This window comes from Ictalurus furcatus, chromosome 2 (assembly GCF_023375685.1).
Source record: "Ictalurus furcatus strain D&B chromosome 2, Billie_1.0, whole genome shotgun sequence".
NCBI classification, from domain to species: Eukaryota; Metazoa; Chordata; class Actinopteri; order Siluriformes; family Ictaluridae; genus Ictalurus; species Ictalurus furcatus.
In genome coordinates, this window is record NC_071256.1 from 15,766,077 (window position 1) to 15,785,484 (window position 19,408).

At 37.0% G+C, this 19,408-nt stretch overlaps 1 protein-coding gene across 1 annotated transcript in view; it reads left to right on the top strand.

Moving 5' to 3' along the window:
• Window positions 1–2,105: 2,105 nt before the first annotated feature.
• Window positions 2,106–19,408, top strand: part of LOC128616824 (uncharacterized) — a 60,432-nt gene continuing 43,129 nt past the window's right edge. The window contains exons 1-8 of the mRNA XM_053639648.1: window positions 2,106–5,772; window positions 7,274–7,609; window positions 8,837–9,073; window positions 10,024–10,131; window positions 10,735–10,818; window positions 12,748–12,927; window positions 16,427–16,564; window positions 17,427–17,762. Of these exons, the coding sequence (XP_053495623.1) occupies window positions 5,724–5,772; window positions 7,274–7,609; window positions 8,837–9,073; window positions 10,024–10,131; window positions 10,735–10,818; window positions 12,748–12,927; window positions 16,427–16,564; window positions 17,427–17,762 (1,468 nt within the window). The 5' untranslated portion in view covers window positions 2,106–5,723. The remainder of the gene's footprint in view (window positions 5,773–7,273; window positions 7,610–8,836; window positions 9,074–10,023; window positions 10,132–10,734; window positions 10,819–12,747; window positions 12,928–16,426; window positions 16,565–17,426; window positions 17,763–19,408) is intronic.

Below are 19,408 nucleotides of genomic sequence, written 5' to 3' on the forward strand. Positions count from 1 at the left end.
ACAAACCCCACCTCCTTGAGCTCACAGTTGCAGCGTCTAAATGCGCTGTGATTGGCTAAACGTCGGAGTTGGCCAATCGAAGCAAAGAAGGTGGGATTTTGTTGAAATATGTGCCACACAGGAAATGACATCACGTTCTTTTCCGGGCACCGGAACGCTTCTATAATAAAAGTGATGTGGTTTGAGTGGTCAGTACGTACCAAAACTTAATTATTGGCACCCTTCATGAAAATGAGTGAAAAGAAGCACAAATGAATAATACATGCAATCATGGTTAGTGATACTTTTGAGCTCAAACATATAGGAATATCTTTAGAGATTTACTGCAACACTTAAAAATAAATAAATAAAAGCATTACAAAATCTGCAGAAATTCTGGTTTTACAATTATTGGCACCCTCACATAATTTATTTATTTATTTTTAATCATTCATCTTCACAGTAGCTGCTTTTTTCCTGGTCAGGGTCATGGTGGATCTGAAGCCAATGCCCGGAACACTGCACAAATGCCATCGCGATCCCTGGGCACCACACACACACACACACACACACACACACACACACACACACACGAACAAAACAGCATCATGAAACACTAAACTACATTTTCTGAGATTTTAACAGAGGTGTTCTTATCGCACATCATAAAAGACAATGTTAGCATCTGTTAATTTTAATTGTTGGAGAAAACTGGTTAATTTCGAGTTTTTTTCTGCCATTTTCATCTTCCTGGTTTAAAATCTCGTCCTGTCACATGTCACAGGCAGTGACCTGGCAATGTACTATAGTAGTTCGTGTCTCATAATTATTCATGAGACTGCGTGTTCTTATACTATGAGAAGATGCTGTCTCTTAATTATTCACGACAGCACGTGGTGCTTTCCTACAGATGTAGTACATGAGAGAAGCGTTCAAATGGATCGCAAGTGTTTGTTTCAGTGGTGTAAGAGTTCGAGTGTGTTTTCTCGGGAGAGCTATGAGAATTGGAGAAAGGTGGACTTCGGACTTGCTCATGAAAGCAGTTTGAGTCTACACAATGATGCGGTACTCAGTCCCGAGGACTTTTCCCTCCCTTCAAATGACGTATGTGTCTAATTTTTAACCATGACAGTTTTACTTGCATTCTGAGCTAATTAAACTGCTTAAAGATCCTCGGTCCATCGCATGTAAAACTATATAACGAGTCCGCGTTGAAGGGAAAAGCCTTCACCTTTTATTTGTGAAAAGCTCAAGCCTATTAGCTAGCTACAATTCAGACACTGCCTCAGAGCAGGCGCTGCCTCTGGCTCGAGGAAAGCTATAATAAAATATATTATAAAAACTGTACATAAAATATATAATATAATATCATATATATAATATTAAAGCTCCGCGGGCCATTGCATGTAAAACTATACAACGAGAATCCGTGTTGAAGGGAATAACCTTCGCGTTTTATTCGTGAAAAGCTCGAGCCTATTAGTTAACTAGCATTCCAACTAGCATTCCAAACAGGTGCTGCCTCCGGTTTTATTTGATGTTTTTGTCCACAGTCACACCAGGGGTTAATGGTTCAAATAGATAGGGCAGAGGACCTGTACTGCTATCTATTGTGTTTCTATTTAGCCCTGGGGATTCAGGTGGAGAGAAGACCTCTGTCTCATCTGCAAACTTTTTCTCACTATCCATCTTTTTTTGAGTGTTCTGAAGGCCCGCCCCCTTCTTCCTTGCCTGCTTTTCGCTGCCACACCCACTCTCCCTCCCTTCTTCGCACAGCCATCCACGCCCATTTAAGCTGCATTTTTCAAAGACATTGAGAGGTAGACTTGAGCTGAAAGAGGGAGGTTTCATGACCCTTTAACATTAAACATAGAGGCAATTTCCTGTAACCAAACCATCTACAGGAGGAATGTGCTGGTAGGAAGTGAGAGGAAAACTGAGAACCCGAATGAAACCCACAGTGATACAGAGTGGGGCACAGCTGTGAGGCAGTAACACTACCTGTGCCACCCTTAGCTTAGTCTTGCTCCCTGAAATGTGTTCTTTCATGCACAAATGATTCCATTGGTGCATGGAATCCGGTGTTTTTTGTTGTTGTTTTTTCTTTGTCTATAGATGGTCTGATTATTGAGTTTTGTTCTGGACTGATGTTTGAGTTGATGAGTTTTCACTTACAAGTCAGAGTAGTTAGGTCATGCACATTTAAAATACATTTTGCTCAGCAACAGATAGATGTTTATTGTGAATGCACTACTCTATGAATGCACTACTAATATTTCTTTAATGTACCGGCTCAACACATCTAAATTTCCTCCTTAGCTACCGAAATGGTTCGTTGAAACATTCTGTCCTTCTCATTCTTTCTGTCCATTAGAATACAGGAAATTAGTGGTTATCACACTAACTATGCTACTTCCTCTGCCTCTTTCTCATCAGTGCTGTAAAAGGAGCTTCATCTTGCCATTGTAGTTGACCACTCATGACCAATATCTCTAGTTAGAGGACATTTCACTGAACGAAATGAGAATACAGGTCATTTTTTGGGTCCTTTTGATTTTCAAAGGAGCTGCGATGGGTAGGTTTCATTTTCTCAAAATGCATAATTTGATCAATTTGCAACATTGTTTGTAAAGTTTATTCATTATGGGATGAAAAATCTTAAAAATGTAGTTCCACCAAGTGAGTGCTGACATCAGTAGAGCGATGTCTTGAGGGGCGAGGGTGAGCAGTGGAGTGCATTGCCTATTGCTTTTTCTGTGATGATGGCACCTGCTGCCTCCAAGTGTTTCTGGAGCTCTTTCCGAGTGGTCCATGGATCTTGTTCTAGTTTCTGACTATTTTTCTTACTCCCTGGTCAAAAATCTTACGAGGAGCTACTGTGCATGGCCAGTTGATGACAGAGTGATGTTGCTTCTACTTGCGGATAATGACCTTAATGGTGCTTACTGGAGGATTCAGAAGTTTTGAAAGACGTCTACATCCGATTCCATCAATATGTTTTTGCAACAATAAGGTTGTGAAGGTCTTGGGAGATCTCTTTTTACCCATCATGAGATGTTTCTTGTGTCACACCTTGTTAACAAAAAGCCTTTTTATAGACTATCAATTTACTAACCCAGCTGATATTAATTTGAACAGATAGGGTGTATAATTACTTGCAGATTTCAACTGGTTCCTTACCTTGCCTTGGAGAACTGTTTTTTCTTAGCGTGTCATTCCACTTTATTACACGTAACTTTATTTATGGACTTTCATTTTGTGATTTTTTTTTATATTTCCAGATTTCTTGAGTTAATAACGATGTCTGGTGAAATTTTCATGTGAATAGCCTCATTGGAAATATATTTACTGAAAAAAATGTTGAAGTGTCCGATACTTATTTCCCCCACTGTATATAAATGATATTACCCTGACAATATAAATGATATTTCCCAGACATGTATTTGTACATGATGATGATCATGAAGTGCCTGTCGCATCCATCACAGACAATTCACCTGTCCATGGACAATATAATCCTCACATAATGCCTGACTGCAAACAAAGTTCTGAACAATTGTTTTGTGTTTCTCTACCTGTATTTTAACTTTGTGTTGATTATTTTGACTACTCTCTGGATTTGTCCTTGCTTCTTGTTTTTTGGATACACTGGTTCTGTCCGAAATCGCATACTATGATAGTACCTACTGCTTTTGATTCAGTCCCTATTGCTTGGCTGTTGATACAGTATGTACTGATCAGTATAAGTGGTATGCATGAATACAATCCGGACGTACTACGCGGCGTGGATTCAGTCACATTGCAATATGGGATAGCGCAGTATCCATAGTGTCCATTGCTTCCATACTGCAGAGTTGAGGTGGAAGCAGTAGGTCATCCATGTATTTCTCGCCTACTGTTTTATGAATACTGAGAATTTGGACATACCTACTACTCGTTTGGCATACTGCTTTTCGCCTACTGTGTAGTAGGGTAGTACGGATATTTTTCTTGGCTTTTGATTATGGATTTTGGACATGTCCTGAGTCTTGCACCTTAAAGTGATGTGCAACCCGGAGCTCCAAAAGCATTCGTTCACACAACGCTGGTCACAACAGAATTCATTCTGCCAAAGATTTAATTTATATTTTATTTAGCTTTAAAGGAAAACAAAAATACTGGCACCCTGTCCAGGATGTATCCCGCCTTGTGCCCGATGCTCCCTGGGATAGGCTCCAGGTTCCCCGTGACACCGAAGAGGAGTAAGCGGTAGAAGATGGATGGATGGATGGAAAACAAAAATAACTGTGGGAACAGGTAAACAGACTGTTAAGACAAAAGCAATTTTTTTAAAATCCTTGTCTCATCTTGTGCAGCTGAATGAAACATTTTTTAAATAGCGGGCCATAGCGGACAAGTGTCTGGGGCTGGGTTTGGGACAGCTTTCCTAACAGTTTTCTTCAAAAAGCAAACCTACTATTGTGAAATGTAGCTATTACTAAATCAAAATGTTTAGACATTTTTAAGAAACTGTAGATAAATCACTCTATAACTCTTCCTGTCTGTAGGTGGGTGTTCAGTCATCATTGTCATGTCTGCAATTAGTCAAAGAAAAAAACACAGTTGTGAGACTCCTTACTGGAGTAATATTTCCCTCAAAACTGCTCTCTCCATTCACTGTTCTCCCTGTGAAATGTTTTATTAGTTCACTCTTTGTTTTTTTTTAGTATTATAAACCGATCATTTGTAATTCAAATGGTTTATAGTAATGCACCTGTTCTACTATGTTATCGTTTCTATAGGACCAACTTACACTGGGACTTGTATGGTGGATGGTCCTTATAATAATACTAAACGAATTTGTCATTTAACAAGAAAAAAACTAATGGTTGATATGGTGATGCTTTCTGTAAGTAGACTGTTCTGTACCATTTATGGAAGGAGTCTAATATACTCACTGAGTTCACCTTTTGCTTTACTGACTTTAAGAGAGAGAGAAAAAGACAGGCTCCAGAGGGAACTACTATTAATGTCTGCTTTAGCGATGTGATGAAAGAAACTAACTTGTTACACAATATAGAATGTTTAAAAATGGAGAAAAACATGAAGCATCATTTGATTAATAATGAAATTGCTGTCAAAATGCTGTGGTGTAAGAAGAATAACACAAGGAAACAGGCTGCTAAAAGAAAATAATCCAATTTGGGTTGGTAACAGTAACTCAACTTAATCACACCACTACATCATTAATGATTTTCCTTTAGCAGCATGCCCCATTATGTCTTATTCCTTATATAATAAACAATTTCTACTTTTAAGGCAACTTATTAACCCAGCTTAAGAAATTAATTGTGCAAAATTCATGGTACTAATAAGCACATTTTAAATACCAAGCTAAACGAAAGATGAATATAATGTAAAATATAATAGTATAGGTCTGTGGCTTTCCAGATAAAACTTATATGAATATTTTGACACACATATTAAAGTAGAATGTACCAGTAAATTAGGCATGAAGTACTGAAACCACTTGTACCATTCTATCCATTTCATTAGGTAAGAAAACAGGAAGTGGGCCATTGCAGAAATGCAATCTTTCTTCCTCTTTTTTCCTCACAAGAATGTTATTTGTCATGTAAAACATTACCCACAGCTTCACCCTGTCTGCACGGTTTCCCAAAGCAGTGTACATTTCCCTTCAGTTGGTTTGTGGGCTTCTGGGTGTTTTTACCTCTCTTCTCTGGACTTAGCGAGAGAAAAAAAAAATGCAGGACGTCTTTGGGATCCTGTTGATGTTCACAGGAGCTGCATCAGGTAGGTTTCTTAATAGTTATAGAAATTGTTACTTTTTTAAATGAGGATTTGCTGTACTGTTTTACAATGTGTAATGTTTTACATTTTGACCCACATTTTCTGAACAGCTTTCACAACCCTCATTGCGCCTACTAATATTATTCAGATTAAAAAAGTGAAGTGCTGTTTCTGAACATTAAAGAAATGTATTGATCTTGTACAGAAATCTAGAAAAATAACATTTCCTGGGATTGTATTGAATATAGTGCTATAGCATAGTAAAAGAAAATCTCATAGATGCCATGCTGGTATAAAAATATATCAACTACAGAAACACAGAGTGATATTTGCCTGCCTTTAATCTGTGAAGTAAAAGATATAGTTTGCCAGGCTGGACAACATTAGTTTAGCACGTTGCTAGCAATTCTTTGCTTTTCCACTAAACAATAATATTATACGTTTAACTAATCACTTCCAGTTTCAGACTTTAGTACATGGTATTCTCATGATGATCTCTCATCATCTTATTAAAGTGCAGTTATTTGCAGTTATGTTAAACCCCAAGCACTGCACACGTTCTACACTGAGGGCTAATCCTAAAAATACAGAAGTTTACAATTTGAGTAGCAAGATGGCTACTTTCATAGTATGCTTACACATGGTATTAAATTATTTCTCTTTCTTTTTGGTAAAGCTTTTAGATTTAGTTTTAGACCGACTTCGCAGTTTGGCTAATTTGCCACTATGTTTTCATTAAACTGTGAAAGTAATTCACTTTTTATTAGATTTGGTTGTCGTTTAAGCAGAATACAAACTAAAAATACTCAAGGAAAAATTATTTCTGGATTTAGAAATCGTACCATAGCACTGAATTCCAGATTTCCTGTTAGGATTTGTGAATCGATAACCCGGAACAAGCCCCCAGAAAATTGTTTTGCGAATTGAGGGATGCGATGTTCGGAAAAGAGAAAGAGAACATACACAAGAAAGGCACCCTCGCCCCATTACACACTTCCCATACCAAGCGCTGGGCAGAGTTTTCCAAATGACACACAGATACACAAAGTTCAAATGGCAAGATCTCTCATTTATTCAAAGAAAGGCAGAGTATATATCATGCTTGACACACAATAGAGACAATGGGTTAACTATTGATTGGCTAGGTGGAAGGGCATATTTAACATTTAACAGGAAGCATCTCAAAGTAAGAGAGGAACAATTCCGTATATGGTATTCAGGAAGTCATAGGAATGTGAGCAGATTTTGTTCGGGAAGGTATGTAAACGATGGTATTCAGGGAGACAAAGGAATATGCAAGTGATGAGGGGCTTTATCTGTCTGTACCTGGTTGGGAAAAGTTACAGAGGTACAAAGAGGAAAAGGTGTTAACAAAGGAACAGAGAGGGAAGAGTGTTCCCAGTAAACTTATCACCTGTAATAATGGAGTAAAGTGTGGACCAGGGATGTGTTTCAGTGTGTAATAATATTTACAAAATGCTGCTGATTTTTTCTTCCTCTGCAGGTTTGCTGTTTCAGGATCCTGTTGTATGTAGATTTAATGAGAATAGTCTGTGTTATGTAGCTCTGGGACAACAACTGCACCTGCAACTGCCCCTGGAGGATAGGTTTGACCTAAAGATCACAGACAAGACATCTACCGATCGTTTAATTTTAAAATATAGAAAAACCCAAAGTAACCCACCAAAACCAAATCACCCAAAATGGCAGTTTGTTAAAGATAATAAAACTATGATACTAACCAGTGCAGAGAGGAGCGACTCTGGAACATACACTTTAGAAACCTTTGATGCAAACGGGAATGATAAAGGCAGTTATACGCTCCAGCTGAACATTGAAGGTAGGACCACGCAACCTCTAATCACATAAATCTTTTAATTTTATAAAATGCACTTTAACATTAGTCTATTTGAATTCTCTACAAATGTAAAACTGTGATGGGAATGAATGAATTCTGCTAAATTCTCTAATCTGATTGGTTAGAAGGTCTTTTCTATAGCAACAGCTCTGACAGTAGTACCAACTGTCATTCAAATCACAGAAATTCACAGGAACGTATGGCAGACACTCAGCAAAAAATACATTTAAGAACTGTTTTACCAAGAAAAATGTATAATCGTTGATATAGTGATACAGTTTCTGTAAGAGAACTTTTTTTAAAAAAACATTTATGGAAGGAGTCTCCAGTGTCTGCACATTTTTATAGCACATTTTTGTCTTAGTAACTTAAAGAGAGATTAAAAAAAAAAAAAAAGAGGTTGGTGAAGGAACAACTGTTTATAGCTGCTATAACATAAGGGGGGTGGCTGTGGCTCAGGTGGTAGAGCAGGATGTCCACTAATCGTAGCGTTGGCAGTTTGATTCCTGGACCACGTGACTCCACATGCCGAAGTGTCCCTGGGCAAGACACTGAACCCTGAGTTGCTCCCAAAGGCAAGTTAGCACCTTGCATGGCAGCTCTGCTACCATTGGTGTGTGAGTGTGTGAGTGTGTGTGTGAGTGTGTGTGTGAATGGGTGAATGAGACACAGAGACACAATGAGACACAGCGCTTTGGATAAAAGCACTATATAAGTGTGGCATTTAACATTTAAGTGATAACAGGAACCAAGTTGTTTGGCAGATGTTGAACATTTAACTCATTAAATGTGACTATAAATAGATAAAAAGTGAAAAGTACTTTGACGTGGTAACAGTCGTCACCCCGTAGTTGATTATTTTCCCACAACAGCATGCCCCAAGTGTTTTATTCCTTTCATGAAATTTTTAAAATCTATTTCAATTTCTCTTTTTTAAATTTATTAAATGTCAAATGAAACTCATGAACATTGCTCTTAATTTAAGTTCCCTCCTTCAGCTGTGTAGAAATTTATCCATTTAAACTAATCTGTTCAGCTGTCATGTTACATTATAAGACTGATCAGATTATCAAGGAGAAACCATCCTCATACTGTAGGAATATCCATATTCAAGATTAGGTGTTAGCAATGACCGAAAGGAAGCAGGAGGTGAGGAAATCATTAACAATAGTTATTTTATTTCTATATTCTGTCATCTGTAATCTGCAGCTAAGGTGTCCTCAGTGAGCATCCAGTACAACTGCTTGTTCCCTGAGGTAAGGAAAGTGCACTGTTCTGCTGATGGAGACAACCTCCAGTTCAGCTGGACTTCTGAATCAACCATACGGTTGGAGAATGAGAACAGCACTCTCGTACTGGATAAAAATAATGATGGAAATGTCACCTGCCATGTCGAAAATCACGTCAGCCATAAAAACAATTCCATTGAACTCCACTCATGTCCCAGTGAGTCTGTCTTTTTTAAAAAAATAATAAATTAAGCAACAGTAACAACGATGAATCATCAGCATTATTGTCAATGCTCATACTTTCCGAGACTCTGAGGTCATTGGTGTGTGACATGATTTGATGCAAGCAAACTCACTCTATTCTAACTCATCCACTTCTCATAATAATTTATTAGACCCCTAACACATTTTATTACATCCTTGACACACAAAGTATTTTAAATTTCTGACAGAAAAGTGCATTTGTTTACCATACAAAGGGCCATGTCTAAGCATGGTAACATGTACGTATGATGATTAGGTTGTTTACAAATACAGTGAGTTATTCAAATATTCTACAAGGTGTGATTTCTACACAAAGGCTAAGAGTGATTTGCAGTGTCTTCTCCCATATTGTTTACTAAAAAGCCATTATATTCGGTATATTATATTGAATTAAGCCTAAACAGTTCCAGGAACATCTCTAGTTGTGACTAATTATGAACCATCGGAGTCAGAATTCACAGACCATGCTTACGATGTCAGCATTTCTACTGTTTTATTCCACTACTTCTGTTTATTCAAAGAAACAAAACAAATCCTTCCAGTGTTGCCCATAAAGTGGCAACTCGGAACATTTTTATATATTTGCATATATTTCTATGTAGAGCTTGTCATTAGAATATATATTAGTGATGCTTCACTTGCTTCCAAAATGACAACGGTGACCTCATGGTTAATAGATAAGGTCAGAGATGAGCAAAGTCATGTGTTACTGAATCAGAGAGGACCTACTATGTAATAAAATGTGGTAAAGTTATATATAATAGAAAACAAACAAAAAATTATACAATTCAATTTGTTTTGGCAAACTCATTGTTAATGTCATGGCTTGAATTTTTCTTTACTCCTTGAAAGCTAACTCTACCTTAAATGTCTGAAATGTTTTTGTTTTCAATCTTCTTGTAGATTTCACTCTGATTATCCTGAGCTTGGTTTGTGTGCTTCTCATTGTACTATCGGTCTTAGCGTTCTACATATACAAGAGACTAGGCCTATGGAAAAAAGGTCAGAAGGGTACACTTTTTACAATTTATTTTTTTTACATGGCTTAACATGAACACTTGTCCAACCAGCCAATCATGTGGCAGCAGAACAATGCATATAATCCTCTAGACACAGGACAAGAGTTTCAGTTAATCTTCAGAAATGAACTGAAGTCAGAATGGGAAAAAAAATGTGATTTCAGTGACCATGGCATGGCTCTTGTTTGAGTAATTCAAAAACTGCTGATCTCCTGTGGTTTTCACACGCAGCAATCTCTAGAGTTGGCACAAAATGATGTGAAATACTCTAACCATTGTTAGTCTAGCACTAATAGACATGCTATGGTCAAAGTATTTATTTATTTATTTTTTTATGTCACAGATCAGCCTACCGGGGGGGGGATACAACTCACTGAAATCACTTTTATTTTTTGATGTGAATGTTAATGGAAGCTCAGTATCCTGTATCTGCATGATCTTATGCGTTGTGCCACATGATTGGCTGATTGTAATTATAATTATAATTGCTAATCATGTGGCAGGTGTACAGGAGTTTCTAATAAAGTGGACGGTGAGTGTGTTTCTCAGTGACTCTATGGAGTTTAATAGATGTGTGGGTGTGGTTTGTTGACAGCCCCTTCTCAGGATGGCAAGGAGCTTGTGTATGCAGACATCACCCATTTACCCACGAACAAGACAGAGACAAGACCAACTACATGTAAGACTTTAACACACTTCAGTCAAATATGTACTTCATTAATCCAAACACCTTACATGGATTTAATACACACAAAATTGGGTAGGGATTGGATTATCAGTATGGAAGCATACTACAATAAGGAAATTTGAAATCTGAAACTATTTAATGCTGTTTAAAGTGTTTAGTGTTATTGGTTGTGCAGCTATAATACTTAATCATGTCTGATTAGATCTTTTACATTTCAACTAAGATTTTAACCAAATCTTCTGAGCTAGGGAACTGACTAATCTGCAGATTATGTAGGAATTTAATTACACAAATTAATAGTGTATAAAGTGCCATAGAAGATTTGTCAAACTTGCTTTGACTCCAAATTAACTTGGATTTGTAATTAAATAATTAAGAGTGTAATTACAAGCGTCTCCAATCCCAGCAGTGTGGATCAGTTTGAATTGTTGCCCATTATGACTCAATCCTACATCAGTTTTAGTTCAAACTCTTTTAATTTTAATGCTTGACCTTCCTCAGCTATGCCTTGGCTAAAGCTTTTAGCTCATTTTGGCCAACTAGTAAATAAACCTTTTCACTAGAAAGTTGTTAGGCATAGCTGCAAAAAGTGTCCATATTCATGTACGTGTATTTAATTCTTGCTCATCCAAGTTAGACATTTATGATAACAAAAGCAGTTTTGTTGCCATTAATGATTTTTCTTTAAGGCAAGCTTGAAATCCTGTGAACACTTAATTAACCCCTAAGATTAAAAAACAAACAAACAAAAAACCCACTGTGCTTTCACTGGCTCTTACACCTCTACTCTGCACACTTTGCTACTCTAGAACTCAATTAAAAATCTTGTATGGTAGTACTACTTGTATCGTTCTCCATTTGAGATATTGCTTTACTTATACAGTATTTGGATAAAAGTGTCTGCTAAATGAATAAATGTAAATGTAAAACTTGAATATTATTTGGACACGAGGATCATGGGTTTTACAGTCCCTGCAAATACAGGATAAACTTGACCAGTATAAACACAATCTAATTACTTAAGATGTTGCCTGTTTAAAAGGAGCCTAGTAACTCTCATACTTGGTCACATTTGTCCTGTGACAACAGAAGACTAATAGCAATGTTGGATGTTGGCCCAGAGAAAATAATAATAATTTAAAAATTACTTATATAGCACCCTTTATATGTAATATTGTGACCTCAGCATTATAAAGTTCTGTCTGCCTTTTTAGTCAAAAAATTACTCAACGACATAAACCTTTTTAACTCAATAAGTTCTGTGAGCCTGATCCCACTCTGGCCTCAGATGTGTTTTTGGCTGACTGGAGTGGAACCTGATCTGGTCTTCTGCTGTTGTAGAGTATCTCTCTTGTACAGCTTCACAATGCATGATGTCTTGTGTATTCTGAGATGCTTTTCTGCTCACCACGGCTGTAAAAAGTGGTAAATTGACTGTAGTTATTGCAGCTTTCCTGTCAGCTTGGACCAGTCTGATCAGTCTGACTTTGCGATTCATCAAAACATTTCCACTCACAGATTTGCCGTTCAGTGGATGTTTTTTGTTTTTCACGTCATTCTCTGTAAACTCCAGAGACTCCCAGGTGATCAGTTTTTGAAATACTCAAACCATTGCATCCGGCACCAATAACCTTGCCACAGTCAAAGTCACTGAAATGACATCCTTCAGATGTTTAATGTGAACATTAACTCAAGCGCTTGACCTGTATTTGCTTGACATTATGCATTGCACTGCTGCCACTTGATTAGGCAATTGCATAAACGAGCAGGTGTAAAGATGTTCTTAATTAAGCGGAAACAGTTATGGTTTCTACCCTTTTATAAGTTAAAAGCCCGCTTAATGCTATGTACATTAGTACATATTATTTTAAAAGCAAAACCATCACTGATTTCTTTGTGTGGTGATGTCTTGTGATCCAGCACAAGCTCAGGACAAGGACATGGAGTATGCCACGGTGGTCACTCATCCCAGCCAGAGGAACCAGAAGAAGAATGAGGAAGAGGTGCAGTATGGGAACCTGGTGTTTAACATGCCTGACCAAAAAAAGAGCGTGATGCCCAAAGTCCAAGAAGAGTGTGTGTACTCACAGGTCCAGCATGGTCAATAAGGGACACACTCTTAGCCTGTCTCGGCATGTATTTTATTGCAAGGTCGTTCTGGTAGAGGAAGTAGCTGTTGGTGACATTCCACCTATACACACTCATCTCTTACCCAAAACAAAACTATTTCAGTATCTGATTACCTAAATACTAAATCTTTTAGGCTGCATACAAGCACAGTGGTTAGTGTTACATAAAGTGGGTACCAAAGAGGAATGAATGAATTTATGTAATTTTCTATTTAAATGTAATGATGTAATGTTTTGCAGTTGCCATTTTGCGTCCATTCTACATAATGAAATGAAACTGTGTATTGAGTGCTGAGTTCCTAGGTTTTTTTTCCCCAAAGGCATTTGGGACTCACTATCATTTCACTAATGAAGAGAAAATAAATAGGATCTTCCTTTTTGCGGTTTTAAGTGTTGAACTTAAGACACAGCTGTGGCTTCATGGACAGCTCTCACACTGCTGTTTGAGTTGCTCCATCTTTCAAAACCAACATTTCTGCTTCTCAATTTAAAACAAAATGACGCCTTGTCACTGTGGTCAAGTGCTGTACATAAGTGTGTAAATTATTTTACGAGGTTGTTTTCTACCATTTAAAAAATGTTACATGGATAAAATGAATGGTTAAAATGTCTAAAATTGTTCAGGTGTAAATGGATTTTCAGCTTATGATGTGTAAAACTTTCAGTTTGTGAAATTGTGTGTGAAATCATGCCTTAAGAATTGACACCTGATGTTTACACTCTTGCTAAACACATGGGCAGAAAAAGCGTCAGCCAAGTCAGATTTTTTTTTTTAGGCTATGAATGTGTATAGATAGATGTATTATATTTCAAATTGCCTTGGTTGCATTGTCAATTTCAAACTTGCATCTTTGTATTATATTGTAATGATTAATGGAAAACCTACAGTATTCCTGTAACTATGCAGAGCCTCTGTTAGTACATTTATTCTTGAATAAAGCAGTGTTGTTTTACAGTGTTGCACTGTTACCTTCTCTGGAAAATGAAAAGAGGATGAAACGCACTTGCCTGCATATGCAAACATGTTCATGTAGACCATTTATTTGCATCATAATTCTCCCAGCTTGTGTGGTTGATGGAGAGCAATTGCAGTGCTTGGTTCTAAAAATAAAAGAAATAAAGGTGTTGTCATCAGGGAGTGTTGGTGTTACTGAGACCAAATAGGGTCAATTAAAAAAAAAAACCTAATGAATATCACAATCATTCTTTAACAGTCGATTGCTGATATTCCTATCCTTTAAGGTTTTTTTTGCATTGGAAGTTTAAAAAAATTACAGAATTTCAAGATCAAATGGGTGGGTAGTATTAATAAACTTGACGATTACACAAGGTAGTAAGCACTCAGCTTACAATTTGCAATATAAAAAAGTGTATATATGTGAAGCAGACTACTTGCTGACACACTTTTCATAACTTGGTTAAATAAATTGTTCCTCTGTTTTTGTTGAACCAATCTAGATGAGTTAATGGCACAGTTTAAGGTTTTAAAAAATACCTATGCATAAATTTTGTTCTTAATTCCCAGAATGCCTCTACTGATTCTTTTATTCATGTTTATTTATCAATGGCATTTATACAATGATATTTAAGATCTGCTGGCAACTTTGCATGGCATTAATATGAGTATGAGAGTGCCGAAAAGCTGCCGAAGTTCTTGTGATAGTCATGTTCCATGTCCAATCAGCAATGGGCATATGTTGTTCAATAAGGACCTCCCATTTCTGTTGATGTGTTAATCAATAATTGGCAGCTGTGGTGTCCTTAGTGAAAGTGTGGTACCTGCTTGTTCCCTGAAGTCAGAAAAGTGTACTGTTTTGCTGATGGAGACAACCCACAAATACCAGAAACTAGATGACACTAAACAATGGGCCAAGGAACTAAAAGCTTCAGATGCTGGTGATGACACATCTTCTGTCATATTTGTCCTTCATGATAGGCTGATAGCTGTTTCAATGATGCTCTGAGTTCTTCTGACCACCCACTGCTCCAAGGATGTAGATTGATCTTCCTCAGAATGTTGATGGTGATGGGCCTTCTTGATGAGGGGTGAGGTGTGGAGGACTCAACAGAAGTCTTGTGTTAAGACTTGAAGCTGTCGACTCTACAGCAGTTCCATTAATGGAGATGGGTCTGTGGGTCACACTCAGTTTCCTGAAGTCAACGATCTGCTCCTGGGTCTTGCTGATGTTGGTGCACAGGTTGTTCCTAGGTCACTAGCAGTTCCACCTTCTCCCTGTAGGCTGTCTCATCATTGATGTTTATTTAATGATGGAGTTTGTGTTATGCCTAAGGTAGGGTGACCATACTGTACGTCCTCTTTTCCTGGACATGTCCTCTATTTCGCACATTAAAAAAGCATCCAGACTAAATTTGCGAAAATGTCTGAGATCTGGCTTTAGTTTCATTATGATGTGTTTATAGTCTAATACTTCATTATGTGTGTGCATATTTGCATTGTTTTAAACCCTCTCTGTATTTCCTTCCTTCTTGCACACCAATTGGTTGATTTATAAAAGGCGTGCAGCAAATATTGGACAAATTCCTGCCTCTCAACCATTAGCCTACTCTCAGCAAATGCACAAAGGTGAAGCGCTGTTGTACACGACAATAGCAGCAAATGACAGCTGTCCTGATTCGAAACAATGCCCAAGCGAAAGTGCAAATTTACATAGGATTTGCATAAAAATTCCCATTCTTTCGTCCTGGTCGAGTGGGAAGCAGTGCTTCACTGTTGCTATTTCCGGTGTAAAATTTTTAACAGTGCAGAGATTACAGAGCTTACAAACTGCAGTTTTGTCATCATTCCACAAAAGAGACATCATCTTTACACAATCAATGTGTTTTCCCGCCCTCTTTTTATTGTCAGTATATAATTGGCCCTTATCATCGGATGTTTTTAAACTATCGGCCAATAGCGGGAAAAATAGCCTCTTAGATAATCGGTATTGGCCAATACATCGGTGCATCTCTAATATATCTAGTAATAATATATATGTGATGAAAAGTTCATTCACAGTAACATTGTTTTGAACATGCATCAGACACCATGGTCCTATACCACGGTCCAGCTTTTGTGACTGTGATGAGATCAAAATGACTTGGTTGTTGTGTGGTATTTATAGACCATGAATGTATGTGTGAGAAAAATATTTTGTCACTGAAGACAACCATACCACAGGGGTGCTGAATGCACAAGCAATGAGTTCTCACTTACAATTCAAGGAAACTAGGCAGTATAAATTTAAATATTTTACGTTGATAAAGAAACACATTTCACTCAGCAACAGAGAGCTGTTTATTGATCAACTCTATGGATAAACTATCAAGACTTTTCTACGGCTAAACACACTCTTTCTTTCTTTCATTCTTTCTTTCTATCCAGTAACTTAGAATACAGGAAGTGAGCGGTTATAAAAGTAACTTTGGAACTTCCTCTACTTCTCAGTAAAGCATAACTAGAACTGTAAAAGGAGCTTCATCTTGCTATTGTAGTTTCTCATCACTCACGACTAAGATCTCTAACAAGTACAGAGAGGACTGTTCTCTGGACAAAATGAGAATACAGGTCATCTTTGGAATCCTGCTGATTTTCACAAAAGCTGCCATGGGTAGGTTTTATCATCTCAAAATGCACAATTCATTTATTTGTAACATGTACAGTTGTACAGTTTATGCTTTATGGAATGACAAATAGAATAAATGTAGGTTAAACAAGTGAGACCAGATATCAGTAAATCAGTCGTCTTTTAATGAGCACTTCCTGCACTTCAAAAGTACAAAAATTTCATCAATAAAATAATGTTTTAGAAAAAAACCCCCATAATATCCAAGGAAAATACGACTTCCACTGGCAATAAATGGTCTAATATGTATTAAACAATGACATGTTGATATGCAGAACTGGCCTACTGTTTAACCCTGTGCAGACTTTTCTTTTCCATCATCAGTGTTAATATGTAGTTTTAAAAGGAGTCTAAAGAAAGTGCAGTTTTAACAGTGCAATTTAGGGATGAGCGATCTGACAAAAATATCTCATCAGTGATCACAATACACTATATGAAATATGTATTTTTATTGGATTTTAAATATACATTTATTTATGTGTAATTTTGCATAATTCATATATAATTATTAATCTAGTCTTTGGATGATGTTGGTGAACAAAATGCTCATTTCATTGTGAACATAATGTTCAGAAAAAGACTTACACAACAGGTTGTTGAAATATCATTTATCTATCTTTTAATCAAGAAAACACCTTTTTAAATTGCTTCTTTGTGATTTGCACCAAATATGTGCACTTATTTCCATTTTCTTTTCTTTATTAAAGACTGTAGCACAGTACCCAGTACAAAAAATCAAGCTCTCCTGTAATAATGGAGTGTCATTTATTAGAGGATAAAGGGGTGTGTAATAATATCAGTGTGTAATAATATTAAGAATGTTCCTGATTTTTTTCTTCCTTTGCAGCTTTGCTGTTTCAGGATCCTGTTGTCTGTAGATTTAATGAGAGTAGTCAGTGTTATGTAGCTCTGGGACAACGACTGCACCTGAAAATGCCCCTGGAGTATGGGTTTGAACTACAGATCACAGACAAGACATCTACCACTCGTTTAATTTTAAAATGTAGAAAAACCCAAAGTAACCCACCAAAACCAAATGACCCAAGATGGCAGTTTATTAAAGATGATAAAACTATGATACTAACCAGTGCAGAGAGGAGCGACTCTGGAACATACACTTTAGAAACCTTTGATGCAAACGGGAATCATAAAGGCAGTTATACGCTCCAGCTGAACATTGAAGGTAGGACCACGCAACCTCTAATCACATAAATCTTTTAATTTTATAAAATGCACTTTAACATTAGTCTATTTAAATTCTCTACAAATGTAAAACTGTGATGGGAATGAATGAATTCTGCTAAATTCTCTAATCTGATTGGTTAGAAGGTCTTTTCTATAGCAACAGCTCTGACAGTAGTGCCAACTGTCATTCAAATCACAGAAATTCACAGGAACGTATGGCAGACACTCAGCAAAAAATACATTTAAGAACTGTTTTACCAAGAAAAATGTATAATCGTTGATATAGTGATATATCAACGATGATATAGTGAACTTTTAAAAAAAAACATTTATGGAAGGAGTCTCTTTAGACACTTTAGACATCTTTGATGCAAACGGGAATACTAAAGGCCGTTATACTTTCCAGGTGAACATTGAAGGTAGGACCACACAACCTCTAATCACATCATACAAGAAGTTATTTTATACGTTTATTAAATATAAACATTTCACACTACAATAGTGCTTGAAAGTTTGTGAACCCTTTAGAATGTTATATATGTCTGCATAAATATGTCTTAAAACATCAGATTTTCATAAAAAATCTAAAAGTAAAAGAAGAGAACCCAATTAAACAAATGAGACAAAAACAATATACTTGGTCATTTATTTATTGAGGAAAATGATCCAATATTACATATCCTTGCATGGCAAAAGTATGTGAACCTTTGCATTTAGTATCTGGTGTGAACCCCTTGTGCAGCAATATCTGCAAGTAAATGTTTCCGGTAACTGTTGATCAGTCCTTCACTTCAGCTTGGAGGAATTTTAGCCAATTCCTCAGTACAGAACAGCTTTGCTCTGCGATGTTGGTGTGTTTCCATAATGAACTGATTGCTTCAGGTCCTTCCACAATATTTCTATTGAATTATGGTCAGGACTTTGACTTGACCATTCAAAAACATTAACTTAATTCTTTAACCATTCTTTGGTAGAACGATTTGTGTGCTTAGGGTTACTGTCTTGGTGCATGACCCACTTTCTCTTGAGATTCAGTTCATGGACAGATGTCCTGACATTTTCCTGTAGAAATTGCTGGTATAATTCAGAATACATTGTTCCATCAATGAAGGCCAACCTTCCAGTCCCAAATGCAGTAAATCAGAAGCAATCCATGAGACTACCACCCCCATGTTTCACAGATGGGATAAGGTTCTTATGCTGGAACACAGTGTTTTCCTTTCTCCAAACATATCCCAGCTTATTGAAACCAAGAATTCTCTTTTGGTCTCATTCATCCACAAAACATTTTCCAACAGCCTTCTGGTTTGTGCATGTGATCTTTAGCAAACTTCAGGCAGCAATGTTCTTTTTGCAACCCTGCCATGCACACTATTGCTGTTCAGTGTTCTCCTGGTGGTAGACTCATGAACATTAGCATTAGCCAATGTGAGAGGGGCCTTTATTTGCTTAGAAGTAACCCTGGTTCCTTTGTAACCTTGTGGACTATTACACGTCTTGCTCTTGGAGTGATCTTTGTAGGTTGACCAATCCTGGGGAGATGAACAATGGTCTTGAATTTCCTCCATATGTACACAATCTGTCTGATTGTGGATTGATGTACAAACTCTTTAGAGATGGTTTTGTAACATTTTCTAGCCTAAT